This window comes from Hypanus sabinus, unplaced genomic scaffold (genome assembly GCF_030144855.1).
Source record: "Hypanus sabinus isolate sHypSab1 unplaced genomic scaffold, sHypSab1.hap1 scaffold_353, whole genome shotgun sequence".
Lineage (NCBI taxonomy): Eukaryota > Metazoa > Chordata > Chondrichthyes > Myliobatiformes > Dasyatidae > Hypanus > Hypanus sabinus.
In genome coordinates this window covers 365,582-387,500 of record NW_026781254.1, presented here as the reverse complement: position 1 = coordinate 387,500, position 21,919 = coordinate 365,582, and the positions used below count along the sequence as shown (strand labels likewise).

The following is a 21,919-nucleotide window of genomic DNA, read 5'->3' as shown; positions in this document are numbered from 1 at the left end:
GGCTGTTTTTCGCGATACTGATGTGAGGAGAAAAGATGGTTTTGCTTTTGAGAGGCCACCTGACTGGGTTACTATGGAGACCAGTCGATGTAATGGTCGGGAAAATAGAATGATTGGGTTGTTTAGAAACTTTCATAATGTAAACATGGTCCTTGTAACCATTGTGATGGTGCTGAGTTTGGTAGACTTAAGTGATAGGCTGGCACCTATCCAGAGTGATGTTAATTCAGCGGTACAGCTAACAAGCAAGCTTGTGGCTGACGACCCGTGCACAGATACTGACGCAGTTAGCAAAGACAGGGGTTTAATCTATGGATTTGCCAGAGACTTTTCTACCTTTCATGTTACATCAGGATCTGGGTAGGAAGGAGGATGAGAATGGTTTGTCCTTGTTTAGGGATGAATTAACAACAGAACAAAGTCGAGATTCTGAAATTGCTGCGTTGTGGAGACAGATCTCACAGGTGAGGAGGTTCAGAGAGAGTCAGTAGGATATTATCTTAAGGATGGGGTGTTACTGAGGAAGTGGAGATCACCAGCTGTGCCTGCAAGTGAGGACTGGGCTGTTGAACATCAAGTGGTGGTCCCGAAAGTTTACAGGGCTGAGATTTTAAAAGTGGCTCACGGTATGTCCTTAGGTGGACACTTTGAAGTGAAAAGCACAGTAAATAGTATTATGAAGGAATTATACTGGCCTAATTTAAGGAAGGATGTTGTAAACTTGTGCAGGGCTTGCCATACCAGTCAGGGTGCAGGAAAACTAATTAGGTGATCCCAGCAGCACCATTTAGGCCGATACCTGGTTTTGATGAACCATTTTCCAGGGTCACAGTGGATTGTGTGGGCCCATTATCAAAGACTGCAGCTGGTTAGGAGTATCTGTTAATCATCATGTGTGCTGTGTCTAGGTTCCATGGAGTAGTGCCCCTCTGGAGCTTCAAGGCCAAGACTGGGGTAAAAGCACTTATCAAATTCTCCTCACTGATAGGTCTACCTAATGAAATCCATTCTGGCCAGGGTAGTAACTTTAGTTCGAAAACATTCCAAGGGATAGTTAAAAAGTTGAGAGCTGAGCATTTTGTGTCACGTTTGACCTAACTCAGAGAGCAATGGTCAGATCAGAATATGAATATGATCAAGGGTTATCATGACCCCGACCCTGTGTACTGTTATGACAACGGAGGAGATTGTAGTGTCTGGTAATGAAATCCCAGATCATTTTAATGAACTCCCTGTAGTTTTTACAAGACTCATAAAGTCTGATGTTTTGAAAAATCTTAGTGGGAAGATGCAACATTTGCAGTCAAAAAAGCAAAAACAACTGAAGAGTTTAATTAACAAGTATAAAAATGTATTCCCTGACATTCTAAGACCGTGCACGTCTGCGATGCATGACGTCACTGTAAATTCAGCCCAGCCCATTAAACAGCATCCTTACAGAATGAACTTGGAGAAAAGCAAGTTGGTTGAAAAAGAAATTGAATACATGCTAGCAGCCCGTATGTTTAGGGCAACCACTTTAGACTGGTCGTCACCGTGCGTGTTTATCCCTACGTCGGATGGGAGTATGAGATTCAGTACTGCTTACAAAAAAGTTAATGCAGTAACTAAAACAGATGCTTATCCTATTCCAAGAGTATGTCACGTATCTTGTGTATGTGGTAGGCCAGGGTCAACTGGCTCCTGTATACGCTAATGTACAGGCTATTGCAGAGGTTCCCATTCTGACTAAAGAAAGCTTTGAGAAGGTGTTTAGGAATGGTGGGGTATTACCGAATGTTCTGTAAAAACGTTTTAGGTATCGCTCTCCCCCTTACAAAACTCCTGGGAAAGAGTAAGAGATTTGTATGGACTGCCCTTTGCCAGGAGGCGATTGAACGACTGAAAACTATATTGTGTTATCATCCCGTGCTCAAAGCACCTGATTTTTCAAAACTATTAGCTTTAGCAACAAACGCTAGTGACGAGGCTTTTGGGGCAGTATTGTTACAATAAGATGTGAATGACATTGAACACACAGTGGCTTATTTCTCCAAGATATTTAATGTACACCTGAAATTCTTTTCCACTAGGAAATAAATGCTACTATCACTTATTCTGGCGTTACGACATTTCGAAGTTTATATTTGTCCTGACCAGAAGCAACTGATAGTTTACACAGATCATAGTTCGTTCGTATTTCTGAAAAATAAAAAAATAAGAACAGAAGGTTGTTGAATAGGAGTCTGATATTGCAGGAATATGACCTAGAAATAAGATATGTCAAAGGTACTGACAACATTCTAGCCGATTGTTTATCTAGATGTTAAGATCGAAATTGTACCCGTTTTAATCTGTTATCTGATGATTACCTATGTATTGTGTCGAACTCTGTAATATAGATTTAACCTAATTTTTTTCCTTCGCAAAACTTTCTTAAAAAGGAGAGGGTATCATGGGAAAACCTAGTTTGAAACGGGATCCAGAATCAGGTACGTATCATGGTCATAGTCAGTGACACCGAAAGTACTTCGGAAGAAAACAGGAAGACCGACGGCATCACTTCTGAAATCTCTCCAACTCTATTCAGCTGCATACCACAAACTGAACTGAAATCTCTTCATAATCATAAGACTATGGAGAGTCTACCCCTAGGTTTGAAAGAGCCTAGTTTTGTTTCAATTTACACACACACACACACACACACACACACACACACACACACACACACACACACACACACACAAACACACACACACACACACACACACACACACACACACACACACACACACATATATATATGTTTGTATAATTGTAACCTGTTCATTATAGTTCCACTTATATTACTATATTGCTTAGTTACTAATGAACACTATTAGTTTATAGTAATACCAGACTCCAGAGTGTTTTCCATTTCTGTTGGTTTTTTAACCCAGTCAGGGGGTACGTGACAATTTCGTGTTGAGGAAACAATAAGGCTACAGAAGGACTTAGACAGATTAGGAGAAATGTTCGCATCAATATCAAGAGGTTGGAATATAGGAGAAGGGTTGTGATGCTGAGGAGTTACAAGGCACCAGTGAGGCGGAACCCTGAGTATTACGAATAGTGTTGGGCTACTCATCTGAGAAAAGATGTGCTGGCATTGGACAGGGTTCAGAGGTGGTTCACAAGGGTGATTCCAGTAATGAAAGCGTTGCCATACGATGAATGTTTGATACCTCTTGGCCTGTATTCACTGAAATTTAAAAGGATGGGGGAATCTCTTTGAAACTTCTCGATTGTTGAAAGGCATTGTAGATACAGGGGCGCCCATTTAAAATAGAAGTGTGGAGAAATTTCTGTAACCACCTGGGTCGCCTCAGGCTCGCTCAGCTCGTCCTCGTCTAGGGGGAGCAGCCTTCGGCCCCGCCAAACTGGGTAATCAGCTGGTGTGGATGCTGTGTGATGTCCCCGCCTCGCCCAAAAACAGACAGTACACCATATGCGATTAAATGAGTACAATTTATAAAGGTTACTATAACTACGTGATTATTAACGATACAGTATATATGAAGAAAAAAAATAACGAAAAAGCGCCAACTTATCAAAGTCCAAACCATTTCGTGCACAACCGTTGGAGCTCAATTACTGACGTCTTCAGGCCACCATTCGATCCCCTCCGAACTCCTCGACACGCAGCTCAGGACCATCCGAAGTGGTCAACCAAGCACATCTTCTCTCCTCGGAGTACCTCCAGGCCTTGGACCCCCGCTTGGGGTCCGTTCCTCGCCAAGTTTACAGCATCGCGTCCTCTCTCTCTCTCAACCCCTCGCGCCGATCTCACCAAAAGCCCGCCAACAATAGCTTACAGACTCAGAAGAAAGAACAACATTAATCCCAATTGGTTTACAAAGGAATACAATTCTCGTTATCAGTAAATTTTAACCCAAACAAGCTTCCAGCTTTTAACAAAGCAAAGAAGCCATTTTGATTACATACACAGTAACAAAGAAAAAAGAAGAAACCCCCTTTACATTTCTTTCGCTAGAGGTTGGTGAATTTGTGGAATTCGTTACGACATGCAGTTGTGGAAGCCAGGTCGTTCGGTGTACTTAAAGCGTAGAGAAATCCCGGCAGTGAGTTTGAGCTGGGCAAAAAAAGGGATCAGCCCTTAAATAGCGGTTCACCAGCCACCTGCCCTGAGATGATGTAATGTTCCTATGTCTTCTGGTCTTATGAGACATCAAAAGCAACAGGAAAAGTTAAGAGAATGAAGGTAAACAAATCAATCAAAATGGAATGGACGGTTCAACCGAAATGGAGTTTCGGAATGATGCCTCAATGGAGACGTAAAAGGACTGATTGCTTCTTTGTAAAATGGTGATTGGTAACTCTTACTCCTCCGACTAGGAAGTAACGAAGGGAGCTCTGTGACTGAGCCCAGGCTTCTCGAAGGTGTCGGGATGAATAAGCGCCATTTTGCTGGGTTATAAATTCTGTGGCTTGTCCGGATCTCTTCATTGCATCCGGGCCTTATACGCTGCAGCCAGTTCTGCATTTTAAGTCCATCATAACTGAATGAATTCCCCTCTAGCCTGAAAAATAACATAAAATAAAATAGTCAGGAAACAAACAGACTGAACAATATGTCAATATCAGGGGACGGGGTTAATATTTCCACAACATATACGGAGAAAGCAGATAAAAATACAGAATCACTGATCTTTTATTATATTAAACATTAACATTATCTCTTACCAGATCCGCTGCAAACTCGGGAGAGTCTGTGTGAGGCAGCTCAGAGCGGAGAGAGATCGGTCTGTAAAGTAGTTTGATCCCAAGTTCAGCTCTTTTAGTGTGCGACTAGTGTTGATCGCGGAGACGAGAACATCTGTGCAAACATCGGTAAGATACACACCTGCCAGACTGTGCATGAATAAATAGCTAATATGAATGTCAGTGACTGATGTCACACTAAAGCTAACTCTACTAATGACTCAGATCTCCCCCTCATCCTGCCAAGAGATCATCTGATGCTTCTCTACATGTTCTTGGGCACAATGTTCTAACAGGCAGTGTCCTAGTTGTCTGCATGAGAAAATAGCTGAGCCTCTGTGCCAGAATTTGCTGACACAAATAATTTGATAGATGATGGCACATAATGCCAGGATTAATTGTCTCAAGGCTGCAGTGGAATCTGAATAATAATCAAAAACTTTTAAATTAATAGTGGTGATAGTTCACACATTGCAAAGTGATCAAAAATGAACACAGAGTCACTGCAGGTCACTGTTGGATTGAGGAACGAATGCGCAAGCGCGTAGACGTCAGCGAGTTCGACAGGGTGGAAAAAAAATAAAAGACAGTTTTATAGAGCGGGCGTCAGAGAAGAGGGCGTAGGAGTAGAGGTAGACAGAGTAGGAAGGCTTCAGTGATAAAGGTTGAAGCGAGTTAGGTTAGCTGCGTAGAATAGAAACAGGAAGTATGTCTGTGAGGTTGGTGTTACGTACTGGGTGTCGGATGTGGGAAGTCCTGGAGACTCCCAGCCTCCCGGAAGGCTACATCTACGCCAGGTGAGTCAAGCTACTGCTCCTTAGGGAAAACGTTAGGGAAATGCAGATGCAGCTCGATGACATTTGTCTGGTCAGGGAGAGTGCGGAGGTGATTGATAGGAGCTATGGGCAAGCAGTCACACCGAGGTCACAGGAGACAGCTAAGTGGGTAACAGTCAGGAGAGAGAAGGGCAAAAGTCAGAAACTAGTGCGTAGCCCTGTATCTGCCCTCCTTAACAATAGGTACTTCTGTTTGAGCACTGTTGGTGGGGACAACCTAGCTGGGGGAGGCAACAGTGGACGCGCCTTTGGCTCAGAAGGGTAGGGAAAGGAAGAAGGCAACAGTAATATTCGACTCTATAGTTCGGGGGTCAGACAGGCGATTCTGTGAACGCTGAAAAAAAAACACGGATGGTAGTTAGCCTCCCAGGTGCCCAGGGTTCGGAACGTTTGTGATCACATGCATAATATCCTGAAATGGGATGATGATCACATCCATAATATCCTGAAGAAGCGGTGGTACATACTGGAAAAGACAGGAAACGGGAGGTCATGAAAACAGACTACAGGGAGTTAGGAAAGAATTTGTGAATCAGGACCTCAAAGGTAGTACTCTCGAGATCACTGTCTGTGCCACGAGATAATGAACATAGGAACAGGGTTAAGTGGTTTGGGACTTCCTTTGGGACAGCTGTGACCTGTTCAAAAAGGTCGGGTTGCACCTGAATCCAAAGGGAACCAATATCCTGGCAGGGAGGTTTGCTGAGGCTAATAGTGAGAGATTAAACTAGAATTTCTGGTTGGTAGGAACGAACTAAAGAGCCGAAGGAAGAGGCTGTTGTTTCAAAAATAGAGAATGCTTGGAGACAGTGCGAGAGCGAGGAAAGGCTGGTGATGGTGAAGAGATTAGAGCGATGGATTAAGATGAGTCTATTTTAATGTAAGGAGTACTGTGAACAAAGTGGATGAGCATAGAGTGTGGATCAGTTCTTGGTGCTATGATATTGTGGCGATTACAGAGACTTGGCTGGCTCAGGAGCAGGAATGTCTACAGGAGGTTCAGAATTTATATGTTTCAGAAAGGACAGGGAAGGAGGTAGAATTTCTGGGGGCATGTCACTGCTGATCAGTGATTGTGTCATGGCTGCAGAAAAGGAAAAAGTCATGGAGGTATAGTCTGCTTAGTCTCTGTGGGTTGAAGCAAAAAACAAGAACGGGTCAACAACTCTACTGTGTGTTTTTATTATAGACAACCCAATTGTGTAAGGTGTGGGAAACAAGTAAGGAATTTATGGATCCTTTGACAATTAAAGAGCTGGAAGTACTGGCGCTTTAAGAAATTTAAAAGTGGATAAATCTCCGGGTCCTGACAGGACCCCAGGACCTTGAGGGAAGTTTGTGTAGAGATAGCAGGAGCTCTGACGGAGACCTTTCAGATGTTATTAGAAACGGGGATTGTGCCGGAGGATTGGCGTATTGCTCATGTGGTTCCATTATTTAAAAAGGGTTCTAGAAGTAAGCCTAGCAATTATAGACCTGTCAGTTTGACATGAGTGGTGGGTAAATTAATGGAAAGTATTCTTAGAGACCGTATTTATAATTATCCAGATAGACAGGATCTGATTAGGAGTAGCCAGCATGGATTTGTGAGTGGAAAGTCATGTTTGACAAACCTTATTGAATTTTTTGAAGAAGTTACGAGGAATGTTGACGAGGGTAAGACAGTGGATATAGTCTAGACTTCAGCAAGGCCTTTGACAAAGTTCCACATGGAAGGTTAGTTAAGAAGGTTCAGTCGTTAGGTATTAATGCTAGAGTAATAAAATGGATTCAACAGTGGCTAGATTGGAGATGCCAGAGAGTAGTGGTGGATAATTTTTTATCGGGATGGAGGCCAGTAACTAGCGGTGTGCCTCAGGGATCTGTTTTGGGCCCAATGTTGTTTGTAATATACATAAATGATCTGGATGATGGCGTGGTAAATTGGATTAGTAAGTATGCCGATGATACTAAGGTAGGAGGTGTTGTGGAGAATGTGGTGGGTTTTCAAAGCTTGCAGGGAGATTTATGCCGGTTAGAAGAATGGGCTGAACGTTGGCAGATGGAGTTTAATGCTGAGAAGTGTGAGGTTCTACATTTTGGCAGGAATAACCCAAATAGAACATACAGGGTAAATGGTAGGGCATTGAGGAATGCAGTGGAACAGAGAAATCTAGGAATAACAGTGCATTGTTCCCGGAAGGTGGAGTCTCATGTAGATAGGGCGGTGAAGAAGGCTTTTGGAACGCTGGCCTTTATAAATCAGAGCTTTTGAGTACAGAAGTTGGGATGTAATGTTAAAATTGTACAAGGCATTGATAAGGCCAAATTTGGAATATTGTGTACAGTTCTGGTCACCAAATTATAGGAAAGATATCAATAAATTAGAGAGAGTGCAGAGACGATTTACTGGTATGTTCCCTGGGTTTCAGCACTTAAGTTACAGAGAAATGCTGAAGAAGTTAGGTCTCTATTCATTGGAGCGTAGAAGGTTGAGGGGGGATTTGATCGGGGTATTTACAATTTTGAAAGGGATAGATAGAGTTGACGTGAATAGGCTGTTTCCTTTGAGAGTTGGGGAGATTCAAACGAGAGGACATGATTTGAGAGTTAGGGGGCAGAAGTTCAAGGGAAAATTAGAGGGGGTATTTCTTTACTCAGAGAGTGACAGCTTTGTGGAATGAGCTTCCAGTAGAAGTAGTAGAGGCCAGTTCAGTTGTGTCAATTAAGGTAAAATTGGATAGGTATATGGACAGGAAAGGAGTGGAGGGTTATGGGCTGAGTGCGGGTAGGTAAGATTAAGAATTCGGCACGGACTAGGAGGGCTGAGATTGCCTGTTTCCGTGGTGTGATTGTTATATGGTTAATAGTAACAGCGACATCGAGGAGCAGATAGGGAGACAGATGCTCAAAAGGTATAATAATAGGTTTGTCGTATTGGGAAATTTTAATATCCCAGATATGGATTAGCATCTCCCTAGAGCAAGGGGTTTAGATGGGGTGGAGTTTGTTAGCTGTGTTCAGGAAGGGTTCCTTACATAATATATAGATAAACCTACAAGAGGAGAGGCTGTACTTCATCCGGTATATGGAAATAAACCTGGCCAGTCGTCTGTTCTCTCAGTGGGAGAACATTTTGGAAATCGTGATCACAATTCTAACTCCTTCACCATCGCATTGAAGACGGATGTGAACAGACAAGTTAGGAAATAATGGAAATAAGGGGAAATAAGAAGCTATCAGGCAGGAAATTGGAAGCATATGTTGGGAACAGATGATCTTACGGAAATTTGCGGCAGAAATAGAACCATAGAACACTGCAGCACAATACAGACCTTTCAGCACTCCATGTTGTGCCTACCCATATAATCCTTAAAAAAGTGCTAAACCCACACTACCCCATAACCCTCTATTTTTCTTACATCCATATCCCTGTCCAAGAGGCTCTTAAGTATGCCTAATGTTTTAGTCTCCACCACCATCCATGGCAAGTCATTCCAAGCACTTACTACCCTCTGCGTAAAAAACTTACCTCTGATATCTCCCCTAAACCTCCCTCCCTTAATTTTGTACATATGCTCTCTGGTGATTTCTATCGGTGCCCTGGGAAACAGGTACTGACTATCCACCATATCAATGCCTTTCATAATCATGTAGACCTCTATCAAGTCGCGTCTCGTTCTTCTACGCTCCAAAGTGAAAAGTCCCAGCTCTGCTAACCTTGTTTCATATGACTTGTTCTCCAATCCAGGCAACATCCTGGTAAATCTGCTCTGCACCCTCTCCATAGCTTCCACATCCTTCCTATAATGAGGTGACCAGAATTGGACACAATACTCTAAGTGCGTTCTCACCAGAGTGTAGAAAATGTAATAAATGTTCAATGGATATTTGCATAGAGTTCTGCATATGTACGTTCCAATGAGACAGGGAAAGAATGACAGAGTGAATGAACCCTGGTGTACAAAGGCTGTTGAAAGTCTAGTCAAGAAGAAAAGAAAAAAAACTTACTAAGGGCTCAAAAAACTAATTAATTTTAGAGATATAGAAGATTATAAGGTTACCAGGGAGTAGCTTATCAATTTAATTAGGAGAGACGGATGAGGCCATGAGAAGTGCTTAGCGAGCTGGATTAAGGAAAACTCCAAGACATTCTGCAGATATGTGAAAATCAAGAGGATTAGACGTGACAGAATACGACCAATCAAGTGTGACAATGGAAATGTGTGTATTGAACAGGAGGAGATAGCAGAAGTACTTAACGAATACTTCAATATTCGCTATGGAAAAGGATCTTGGCGATTGTAGGGATGACTTCCAAAGGATTGAAAAGTTTGAGCATATAGCCATTAGGAAACGAAGATGTGCTGGAACTTTAGTAATGCATCGTTGGATTAGTCAATGGGACCGGTCGCGATGTACCCATGGCTACTGAGGGAGGTGAGGGAGGAGATTGCTGAGCCTCTGGCAATGATCTTTTCATCATCAATGAAAAGAGGTTCCTTAGAATTGGAGGTTTGGAGATGGTGTCTCCTTATTCAAGAACGGGAGTAGAGATAACCCAGGAAATTATAGACCAGTGAATTTTACTTCGGTGGTTGATAAGTAGATTGAGAAGATCCTGAGAAGTAGGATTTATGAACATTTGGAGAGGCATAATATAATTTGGAATAGTTAGCATAGTTTTGTCAAAGGCAGGTTGTGTCTTCTGAGTCTGATTTGAATGTTTTGTGGATGTGACTAAACACTTGATGAATGTAGAGGAGTAGATGTTGTGTATTTCTATTTCAGCAAGACATTTGATAAGATATCCCACGGAAGGCTTATTGGGAAAGTAAGGAGGTATGGAAACCAAGAAGGCCTTGCTTTGTGGATCAAGAACTGGCTTGCCCACAAAAGGCAAAATGGTGTAGATGGATCATATTCGGCGTGGAGTTCGGTGACCAATGGTGTACCTCAAGGATCTGTTCTAGCATCCCTTCTCTTGGTAATTTTTATAAATGACCTGGATGAGGAAGTGAAGGCTTGGGTAAGGAAATTTACTGATGACACAAAGTTTTGAGTTATTGCGATAGTGTGGTGGACTGCCAGAGTTTACGGGGGCATCGACAGGATGCAGAACTGGGCTGGGGAAAAGCAGATGTTGAACCAAGATAAGTGTGAGGTGTTTTATTGTGGTAAGTCAATACATTCGCATAATTTCATATTAATGGTAAGACTCTTGGCAGTGTGGAGGATCAGAGGGATATTGGGGTCCGAGTCCATAGGGCACTCAAAACTGCTGCGCGGGTTGACTCTGTGGTTAAGAAGGCGTACGGTGATTTGGCCTTCATCAACTGTGGGATTGAGATTGGGTCGAAAAGTAATGTTACAGCTATATATGACCCTGGTCAGACCCCACTTGGAGTACAGTGCTCAGTTCTAGTCACCTCAGTACAGGAAGGATATGGAAACTATAGAAAGGGTGTGGAAGAAATTTAAAAAGATGTTGTCTGGTTTGAGGAGAATGCCATATGAGAATAGGTTGAATGAACTTGGTGGAAGATGAGAGGTGACCTGCCAGAGGTGTATAAGATGATGAGAGGCATTGATCGCGTGAATAGTCGGATGCATTTTTATTCAGAGCTGAAATAGCTAACACGAAAGGGCACAGTATTAAGGTGCTTGGAAGTACAAAGGAGATATTAGGGGTGTTTTTTTCGCAGAGTGTGGTGAATGCGTGGAATGGTCTGCCGGCGACAGAAGCGGAGGTGGATATGATAGGGTCCTTAAAGAGACTCCTAGAAATGTATATGGACCTTAGCAAAATAGAGAGCTATGGGTAACCCTAGGTAATTTCCAAAGTAAGTACGTGTTTGGCACAGCATTGTGGGCCGAAGGGCCTGTATTGTACTGCAGGTTTTCTATTTTTCTATGGTCAAATCCCGACCTCAGGTGCTATCTGAATTATGTGTGTGAACATTTGAATGTATACTTACTACTACGGTTTTCCCACTATCTCAAAGACTAATGGGTTTTTAGGATGTTGTATACTTGGACTTTCAGAAGACCCTTGATAAGGTGCCACAAATGAGGCTTCTTACCAAGTTAAGAGCCAGGTTACAGGGAAGTTACTAATGTGGTTCGAACATTAGCTGATTGGTAGGAGGCAGAAAATGGGAATACAAGGAAACTTGTCTGGTTAGCTGCCAGTGATGAGTGGCGTTCCGGGTTCAGTGTTCATACTGTTTCTTTATATTCTGTATATAAATGATTTAGAAGATGGAGTAGATGGCTTTGTTGCCAAGATGGAGGGGCAGGAAGTTTTAAGGAAGCAGGCTGCAGAATGACTGAGGCAGAGATTAGCAGTTTACACGAAACTGGTGAATGAAATACAATGTTAGACAATGCAAGGTCATGCACTTTGGTAGTAGAAATAATTGTCCTTTTCTAAACGTGGAGAAAAGCCAAACATCTAAGATACAAATCTAGGAACTCCTTTTGCAGCACACCTTAAATGTTAACTCGCAATTTGAGTTGGTAGTGAGGAAGGTAAATTCAAAGTTAGCATTCATTTCAAGAGCTCCTGAATGCCGGATCAAAGATGTGATCCTAAAGCCTTATAAGACAGTAGTGAGGTCTCACCTTGAGTAATGTGAACTGTTAAGAAATGTGAACTGCTAAGTGTGAACTGGCTTTGGAGCGGGCTTCGAGAGGTTCTCAAGGATGATTCCAGGAATGACAGGGTTAACATGTAAGGAACTTTTAATGTTTCTGAGGCTCTACTCGCTGGAATTTAGAAGGATAGGGGTGGAATCTCATTGAAACTTTTCAAAGGTCGAAAGGCCTACACAGAGTAATGTAGAAAGCGCGTTTCCCATGTTGGGTGAATCTAGCACAAGAGGGAACAACCTCAGAATAGCGGGACTTCAATTTAAAACAAATGTGGAGAAATATCTTTAGCCAGAGGGTGGTGAAATTGTGGAATTTGTTGCTACACACAGCTTTGGAGGCCAGGCCATTGGCTGCGTTGAAGCCAGAGATTGGTAGGTCATGACTGGAAATGACATCAAAGGTTACGGGGAGAAGACTGGGGATTGCGGATGTGGAGGGTAAAAAAGATCATCCATGTTTGAATGGCGGAGCAGTCTCGTTGAGCGAAATGACATATTTTTTGTCCCATGTCTTATGGTCTTATAACTGCGCATAGTTAAGTACTTAGAATATAAATTTATTGAGAGAGTTGACGAGAATTGGGTTTAATCCCTGGAGCACAGGCAATACGTCAAATGCATGTTTTCGTTTCTCTGTATTATTCTAAACAAGTTTATAGATTAGTACATGATGGGAACAAAGAATAATAGATAGAAATGCGGCAAAATTATATATGCATTTAGATAGGAAGATGAATGCCATTAAAGAAGAATCTCCAGATTTAATAAAGGGAGCAGAGTGCAGTAAAGGCAACAATGATTATTGACAGTTGAAGAAACGAGGAATACCGAGAAATAATCGATAAAGCGTTGGGCCATACAATGGTTAGGACATGAAACTATCTCTCTACATGAAATGAATAAATTGACCCAGAAGGTCGAAATACCGCCGCATCTGAAAATTTATGGCCTTCAGCCAGGGGAGAAAATTCGAAATATGGGCTGTGATTATCTGTCTTAGATCTGAAAGGCCAAAACTGTAAATTTCACTTGTAATTCTGGTTCTCAAGAGCAGTCTGTTACAGAAAATGGAAACAATGGGCGGGTTTGCATAAAATCTTTCTATTGCAAATTTTGGGAATGGATTAGGAAGATAACAACAACTAGACAGTTTATAAAGTCATAAAAATAATGAAAAATCATATAAGTTACATTGAAGTGCAGTTGTGTTGAAATGCATTGACTAGATTGCATTATGGATGAATCAAGGAATGTGAAAATTGTGGAACCTGCAGCCCAGATTCAGGATTTCTGGAAGACCTTCTGTAAAGTTGCATGTCAACACAATACCTGACGACCAAATTTACACTCGGCGTCGTTTAGCGGTGCAAGAGACGATAGACAAAATAAGAGGGTGCCGGATGGACAGGGAATTGACGTTAAGGCAAAACATAGTGCACGGCTAATTTTGTGAGGTGAGAGCCGAAATTCTCAGAAGCAATTGGCTGAACAGCATTTCGACATTGAGAAGGAGTCCAAATAGGGAACAGCAAATGCAGTGCAGTGAATCGGTAAAACTTGATGATAATCTTTGGTTAAATGGAAAGACTGTTGTATCACTGGATGGTGGAAAGGAAAGAGGTGAAAAATATGCATTAAATTTGCTGTGAGTTTCATGGGAAAATGCCAGACACGGAAAATGGTTGGTCGGAAGAAAACTACTAATTAAGTTGTTAACCATATTACAATTACAGCAAGGAAACAGGTCATCTCGGCCCTTCTAGTCGATGCCGAACGCTTACTCTCACCTAGTTCCAACTACCTGCACTCAACCCATAACCCTCCATTCCTCCCCTGTCCATAATATGTGTTTAATATATAACTGTTTATAAAATAATAAAACTGTCCATAATTGTTTTGAAGGGATTGATACTTCCGAAACGCTGAAATATAAAGAATCTTTAATGTTTGTCTCTGCTGCTGCAGACATGTCCAAACAGGCTGAAATTTGGATTTTGACGTTTGCCCACAAAACAGTAACATGAGTTTATTGAAACAAACTTTAAGAGTGATAGATTATGGTCGAATGCAATAAATAATAAACGTATCTCGAACTGCCGGTTTAGGTTCACAGTATGGGATAACATATTCAATTTCAGAACATCGGGAATTCTTTATACCTTGAACTGAGGATGCTGATTTTGTAAATATATTCTGGAAGCCCATTTTCTAAACAACGGATATGCAGAACAACAATTGAAATTATAGTCAAAGATTGCATTTGGCGCCACATGATTAATTGGTGCTGCAGTATCCAGGACGGCATTAACTTATTACTGACCCTGTTTTATCCTTATGTTCTGCAATTCGGAAGTTCGAAATTCTCTAGGCCGCCAAGGAATAATGAAATATGTACAATATTATTTTTTAAAAAATCACTCTAACAACGATATTCAAAGAAACTTTAGCACTTCTGAACTGAATAAGCTTCAATGAAAGGTTTGATTACCTTTTCCAAATGGATTAATTCTTCTTCTGCCATTGCCCATTCTCCACCTTTCGTCTCCAAGCCTAGTTCATTACCCTCCCTCACTCACACACTACCCACCTTCATCCCTCACGTGATATCACCTACCAGTTGCCGGCTTCTGCTCCATCACCCATCTCTCCTAAACATGACTATCTTGTAACGGCTTTTGCTCTTTTCCTTTCCAGTCACAATGGTGGGTTTCTGTCCGAAATGTAAAGTGTTTACTCTCCTTCATAGATGTTAGCGGACTTACTAAACTCCTCCAGGACTTTGTGTCCTGAGAAAAAGGTTAATTGACTGTTCTTCCATCATCTGCACCTATCAATTAATATACGGGACTATTCTGCTACAGGCTTATCCTGCAAATTCAAAACATATGAGCTGGTAAATCCAAGGAATCTAGGAGTCTTCGCTCTGCCAATGGACACCCGAATCTGATCACACAGGAGGCACAGTGGAAGGTGCCGCAATCGGAATAACTCAACTGTGGCACAAATTAGGGAAGTAAGGTAGAAACCATTGTCGAAGAAGAGCTGTCATCCCGACTGAACATCTAGGAGGATGTTCAAACTACATACTGGAGACTGCTACATACCCGAGTTTCTGTATTTTACAATTTTGGTCCTTCAGTGCTACACACAGATGTTTCATCCCTGAATCTTCAAGTCTGTTATAACACAGATCCAGATCCGTCAGTGAGCGGTTTGTACGGAGTACTGATGCGAGAACTTCGGCACAAGAAACTGTCAGCTCATTGTTATCTATGCTGAAGATTAAAAACATACAAAAAGGAAAGAATGAAGGGCAAAAGGGCAAGTAATGTTCGGTGTTAAAGGCAGTTGAATTGGACATTTTGATAATTAGAATAGACATTAACATAACTCCAGTCTATGGAAAAATCTATTTAGTATCAATCATTTGGTGGTTTCGATGTCCCAACATCTTGTACTTACCGTAGTTTCTGTATTTTACTGTCCGGCTTCTCCAAAGCCGCACAGAGCAGTTTTATTCCTGAATCTTTCAGTCTGTTATATCCCAGATCCAGTTCTGTCAATGTACTGTTTATACTGAGAGCAGAGCTGAGATCTTTGGCACACGAAGCCGTGAGACGTGTACCCCATAGACTGTGGATCAGAACAGATGACAAAAACTGCTCAGTGTAATCCTACAGAAATTAATTGTAATCAAGTTAGTCAACTGCCAGGTCACTATGAGCATAAAGTCACTCTTTCTCCAGACCTAGATGCTACTTGGCGCTCTGACATTTTTCAATTTTTTTTGTGTATTATCCTCGAAATCCTGAAACTAAAATCAGATGTTTTATTTGTTTTTATTTCACTTATGATTAGCATAATCATTTCTAAAGCAAGTGGTCAGTATAAGGTGCTCAAATATAAAAATTGTGACCTTTTGACTGAAAGGGATCGGACCTTACTGATATACTCCCACAATGGACAATTCACCATTGTCCAATGTGCCACCACTCTGAAGAGCCACGCTTGTTGCGTTACGGAAATAAAAGAAAAATCGTCAATTCTAAACTTCCATTCCACAAACATTATAAATAGCAATACTGAACATATTAGCGAACAGATTAACTTGAAATGAGGAGCAAATACATACAAAATATTGAAGTCAATGTGGTATTAGCCAAACGGGAAGCTTTCACGGACGTTTAAGCAGTAAAGCTCATCAACAACTCCACCCAACAACCCCCACAGATCCAACCACCAGTACTTCGTGCCCGTCACCATATAGACAGACACTGCTATGACTGGCTTCACTTCATCGACATACAAACAAGTATATGTCTATAAACTATAAGTGAAACCCCCTGGTTTCATTGGCTGCGTAAGTATAGGGAAAACACTCTACAGTCCCACTAAACCCATAGATTGAGAGGGTTCTACCATTACGAATCACGGTTTGTGTGGATGCTGTATAATTTGCTACCCTGTTACAGCTCAGTGCCAAGAAATAACAGAGTACTTCATACGACTAAACAGTTTGTAAAAGAAAGAAATAAAGAAAAAAACAAAATGCCCATTATAATTAAGCTGTCAAATATGCACAAGTTGGAGCTCATCGTGAACTTCACTGTCACTGACGCGTTGGGACCTCGGACTCCATGAAAGCCCACACACTTTTGGAATATCGCTCGTAATCCATCTCGAATAAACGAGTCTCCCACCGGATCGTAACCTAAGACTAGTTCTTCCCAGTGTCTTCTCTCTTCATCTCCCACTGAACCAACGACCCAAGACTAACTTTAGTGTCCCACACCAAAAGAAATCTCCCATCAGTTCCACAACCCTGCACAAATTCCTCATCATCACTTATCTTTAACAACAACCCAAACAGGCTGAAAGCAGACAAACCTCTCTTACACAACTGCTAAATGTAATACCTACAGCATAACAGTAAAAATTTGAACCAGGGCATTATAGAAATTCACTAATATCTTTCCGTCGTTTATGAAAGTCTGTAAGAATAAGGCCGTTGAGCCGGACATCAGTAGCCGATAGGTTACTGGACGGTATTCTAATATACTGGATACTTAAGTATTTGGATGCATCTGAACTCATTTGATACAGTCAACATGGCTTTGAGGAGGGAGGTTGTTCTTAACCAACTTTACACTGTATGTAGAAGAGAATACCAGGTAATTTCAGGAAGGGTAGGCAGTGAGTGCTGTTTCCAAGGCCTTTGACAAGATCCGGCATGTGATAGTGGTCAGGAGGTTTTAGGCACGTGTCAATATATGAGATAAACAAATTGATTCGACTTTGGCTTCGTGGGCAATGCTAGATAATGGCAGTGCATGGTTGCCTGTCTGCATGGAAACCTCCGATTACTGGTGCGCCACGGTGTTGGATCCATTGTTGTTTTTCACCCGCATCAGCAATCTGCTTAATAATATGGAGAACTGGATCAGCATGTCTGCAGTTACACCAGGATTGAGACTATAGTAGTGAATGAGGAAAGCTATCAAATCTTGCTGGCGGATATTTATCAGCTATAGAATTGTCAGATGGAAATTAATATAGACAATTGTGAGCTGTTGCACTTTGTGAAGACTAATAAGTGTAGCTCTGACACAGTGAGTGGTAGGACACTGATGAATGTAGTAGAACAAAGGGATCAGGGGGCACAGATCCATAATTCCATGAAAGTGACATCACAGGTAGATTGGGTCGTAGAGACCGCATTTGGGACTTTAACCTTCATAGATCAAAGTACTGAGTAGAGGAGATGGGATGTTACGTCAAAGTCTTGTATGATTTTGATTCGACCAAATCTGCAATATTGGGTGCAGTTCTGGTCACCGTCCTGCAATGTATCAATAACATACAGACAGACAGACTTTATTGATCCCGAGGGGAAATTGGGTTTCGTTACAGCCGCACCAAGAATGAAAGAGTGCAGAACAAAATGCAAAGATGTTGCCAGGTCCTGAAGATCTGGCTTACAAGGAAAGGCTGAATAATTTAGGAATTTATTTCCTACGGCGAAGGAGATTTAACAGAGGCATATCAAATTCATAGGGGCATAGAGAAGGTAAATGCAAGCAGGCTTTATCCACTGAGGGTGGGTGAGACTAGAACTAGAGGCCATGGATTAAATGTAAAAGGTGAAATGTTTAAGGGGGACATGAGAGGGAACTTCTTCAGCCAGATGGTGGTGAGAGTCTAGAATGATCTGCCAGTTGAAGTGGCGGATAGGCGGCTGCGATTTCATTATTTAAGAGTCGGTTGGATAAGTACATGAATGGGAGGGGCATGGAGGGATATGTTCCAATTGCATATCGATGGAACTAGGCAGAATAATATTTCGGCATAGACCAGATGACTTGAACGAACTGTTTCTGTGCTCTGTGACTCTCTAATTCGCATGGGATTCGCAATGCAGTTGAGGATATTTGCCTATATAGTGGTATGCAAATGTTCCGGCACCCTGCTCAAAATTTCTGTTACTGTGAATAGCTAAGCGAGTAAAAGATTACCTGATTTCCAAAAGGCATAAAGTTAAAGATGACTCATTGATTTAACATCTTAAGCAAGATTATTTTTTTTATTTCCAACTTTTACCAGCTTTTTCATTTCCACCTTATTTCCACCCTTTTTTCCGTTTGGCGAAGGAGGTTGGAAGATAAGAACGGGAGTGTGGCGGGAGCCATCTTGAATTTTTTTTATTCTCATCGAAGTTAAGAGAGGCTGGACTGCGCAGGCGTGTGACAGTGGGGGGTGAAGCGGTGGAGATTTAAAAAAGACACAGCCTTATACAGCGGGCAGCGGAGTGAGCTGGGAGCAGAGTGAAGGCTTAAGGGCTTTGGCTCAACCGGATTAGGTGGAAGCGGACAAGGCAAGGTAGGTCGAGGTTTCAATTTTTCCTGTTAATTGAGGAAAGGGGGAAGTATGAGTGTGAGGGCAGCTTGTTGTTCGCGGTGTCGGATGTGGGAGGTCCTGGAGTCTCCTAGCATCCCGGATGTCCACATCTGTGCTAGTTGCGCCGAGCTGCAGCTCCTGAGGGACCGTGTTAGGGAACTGGAGCTGCAGCTCTATGACCGTCTGGTCCGGGAGAGTGAGGAGTTGATGGAGAGGAGTTACAGGCAGCTGCTCACACCGGGGCCATGGGAGGCAGATAGGTGGGTCATAGTTAGGATGGGGAAGGGAAAGAGTCGGGTAATAGAGAGTACCCCAGTGGCTGTACCCCTTGACAATAAGTACTCTTCTTTGACTATTTTTGGTGGAGGGGGGACTGTGCCCCGGCTGTGCCTCCGGAACTGAGTCCGGCCCTGTAGCTCAAAAGGGTAGGGGAAGGAAGAGGAAGGCAGTAGTAATACGAGACTCGATAGTTAGGGGGTCAGATAGGCGATTCTGTGGACGCGATCAGGAGACCCAGATCGTAGTTTACCTCCCTGGTGCCAGGGTCCGGGATGTTTCTGATCGCGTCCAAAATATCCTGAAGTAGGAGGGTGAAGAGCCAGAGGTAGTGGTACATATAGGTACTAATGACATAGGTAGGAATAGGGAAGAGGTCCTGAAAGGAGAATATAATGAGTTAGGAAGGCAGTTGAGAAGAAGGATCAGAAAGGTTGTAACCTCAGGATTACTGCCTGTGCCACGCGACAGTGAGAGTAGCAATGGAATGAGGTGGAAGATAAATGCGTGGCTGAGGGATTGGGGCAGAGGGCAGGGATTCAAGTTTCTAGATCATTGGGACCTCTTTTGGGGTAGGAGTGACCTGTACAAAAAGGACGGGTTACACTTGAATCTTAAGGGGACCAATATCCTGGCGGGGAGATTTGCTACTGGGGAGACTTTAAACTAGAATGGTTGGGAGGTGGGAATCAATTTGAAGAGAGTAGGGGAGAGTAGGTTAGTTCACAAATAGGGAAAGCTTGTAGAAAGTGTGTGAGGGAGGATAGGCAGGTTAACGAGAAAGGGAGCACTCAGATCGAAGGTGTAGGGGAGAAGGAAGAAAAATATAATAAAGTTGATCGCATCGTTAGGGATAAACAGAGAGAAAGAGGTGGAGAGTTTGGTAAATGCATCTATATTAATGCAAGGAGCATTGTAAGAAAGGTGGATGAGCTTAGAACATGGATTGATACCTGGAAATATGATTTTGTAGCTATTAGTGAAGCATGGTTGCAGGAGAGCTGTGATTGGTAACTAAATATTCCTGTATTTCATTGCCTCAGGTGTGATAGAATCGGAGGGGCAAGAGGGGGAGATGTTGCATTGCTTGACCGAGAAAATATTACAGCGGTGCTTTGGCAGGATAGGTTAGAGGACTCAGCTAGGGAGGCTATTTGAGTGGAATTGAGGAATGGGAAAGGTGTTGTAACACTTCTAGGGGTGTATTATAGACCACCTATTGGGGAGCAAGAATTAGAAGAGAATATTTGCAAGGAGATAGCAGATATTTGTAGTAAGCCCAAGGTTGTAATTGTGGGAGATTTTAATTTTCCACACATGGGCTGCGAAGCCCAATCTATGAAAGGGCCGGATGGGTTGGAGTTTGTAAAATGTGTGCAGGGTAGTTTTTTGCAGCAATACATAGAGGTGCCAACTAGAGAAGGGGCAGTGTTGGATCTTCTGTTAGGGAATTAAATAGGTCAGGTGGCAGAGGTATGTGTTGGGGAGCACGTCGGGTCCAGTGATAAAAATACCATTGGTTTCAATATAATTATGGAAAAGGATAGGACTGGACCCAGGGTTGAGATCTTTGATGGGAGAAAGGCTAACTTTGAGGAGATGCGAAAGGATTTAGAAGGAGTGGATTGGGACAATTTGATTTATCGGAAGGATGTAATAGAGAAATGGAGGTTATTTAAAGGTGAAAATTTGAGCTTACAGAATGTAAACGTTCCTGTTAGGTTGAAAGGAAAGGTTAAACGTTTGAAAGCGCCATGGTTTTCAAGGGCCATTGGAAACTTAGCTCGGAAAAAGAGGGAGATCTAAAACAAATATAGGTAGGATGAAGTAAATGAGGTGCTCGAGGAATATAACGAATGCAGAAAGAATCTTAAAAAAAGAAATTAGAAAAGTTAAAAGAAGATACGAGGTTCCTTTGGCAAGTAAGTTGAAAATAAATCCGAAGGTTTTCTGCAGTTATATTAATAGCAAAAGGATAGTGAGGTATAAAATCGGTCCCTTAGAGAATCAGAGTGGACAGCTATGTGTGGAGCCGAAAGAGATGGGGGAGATTTTGAACAATTTCTTTTCTTCGGTATTCACTAAGGAGAAGCATATTGAATTGTCTAAGGTGTGGGAAACAAGTAGGGAAGTTATGGAAACTATGACAATTAAACAGGAGGAAGTACTGGTGCTTTTAAGGAATATAAAAGTGGATAAATCACCGGGTCCTGACAGGATATTCCCTCGTACCTTGAGGGAAGTTGGTGTAGAAATAGCATGGGCTCTGACAGAAATATGTCAAAAGTCATTAGAAACGGGGTTGGTGCCGGAGGATTGGAGTATTGCTCATGTGATTCCATTGTTTAAATAGGGTTCTAAGAATAAACCTAACAATTATAGGCCTGTCAGTTTGACGTCAGTGGTGAGTAAATTAATGGAAACTATTCTTAGAGATGGTATATATAATTATCTGGATAGACAGGGCCTGATTAGAAATAGTCAGCATGGATTTGTACGTGGAAGGTCATGTTTGACTAATCTTATTGAATTTTTGAAGAG

The 21,919-nt window shown here is 42.1% G+C and overlaps 1 protein-coding gene across 1 annotated transcript in view; it reads right to left on the bottom strand.

Annotated features, from left to right (window-relative positions):
- Positions 1-2,092: 2,092 nt before the first annotated feature.
- The window catches only part of LOC132388575 (NACHT, LRR and PYD domains-containing protein 3-like), a 141,411-nt gene continuing 121,584 nt past the window's right edge, over positions 2,093-21,919 (bottom strand). Inside the window, exons 12-15 of the mRNA XM_059960949.1 lie at positions 15,671-15,841; positions 15,313-15,483; positions 4,363-4,559; positions 2,093-2,181 (exon numbers count right to left, since the gene is read on the bottom strand). Of these exons, the coding sequence (XP_059816932.1) occupies positions 2,093-2,181; positions 4,363-4,559; positions 15,313-15,483; positions 15,671-15,841 (628 nt within the window). The remainder of the gene's footprint in view (positions 2,182-4,362; positions 4,560-15,312; positions 15,484-15,670; positions 15,842-21,919) is intronic.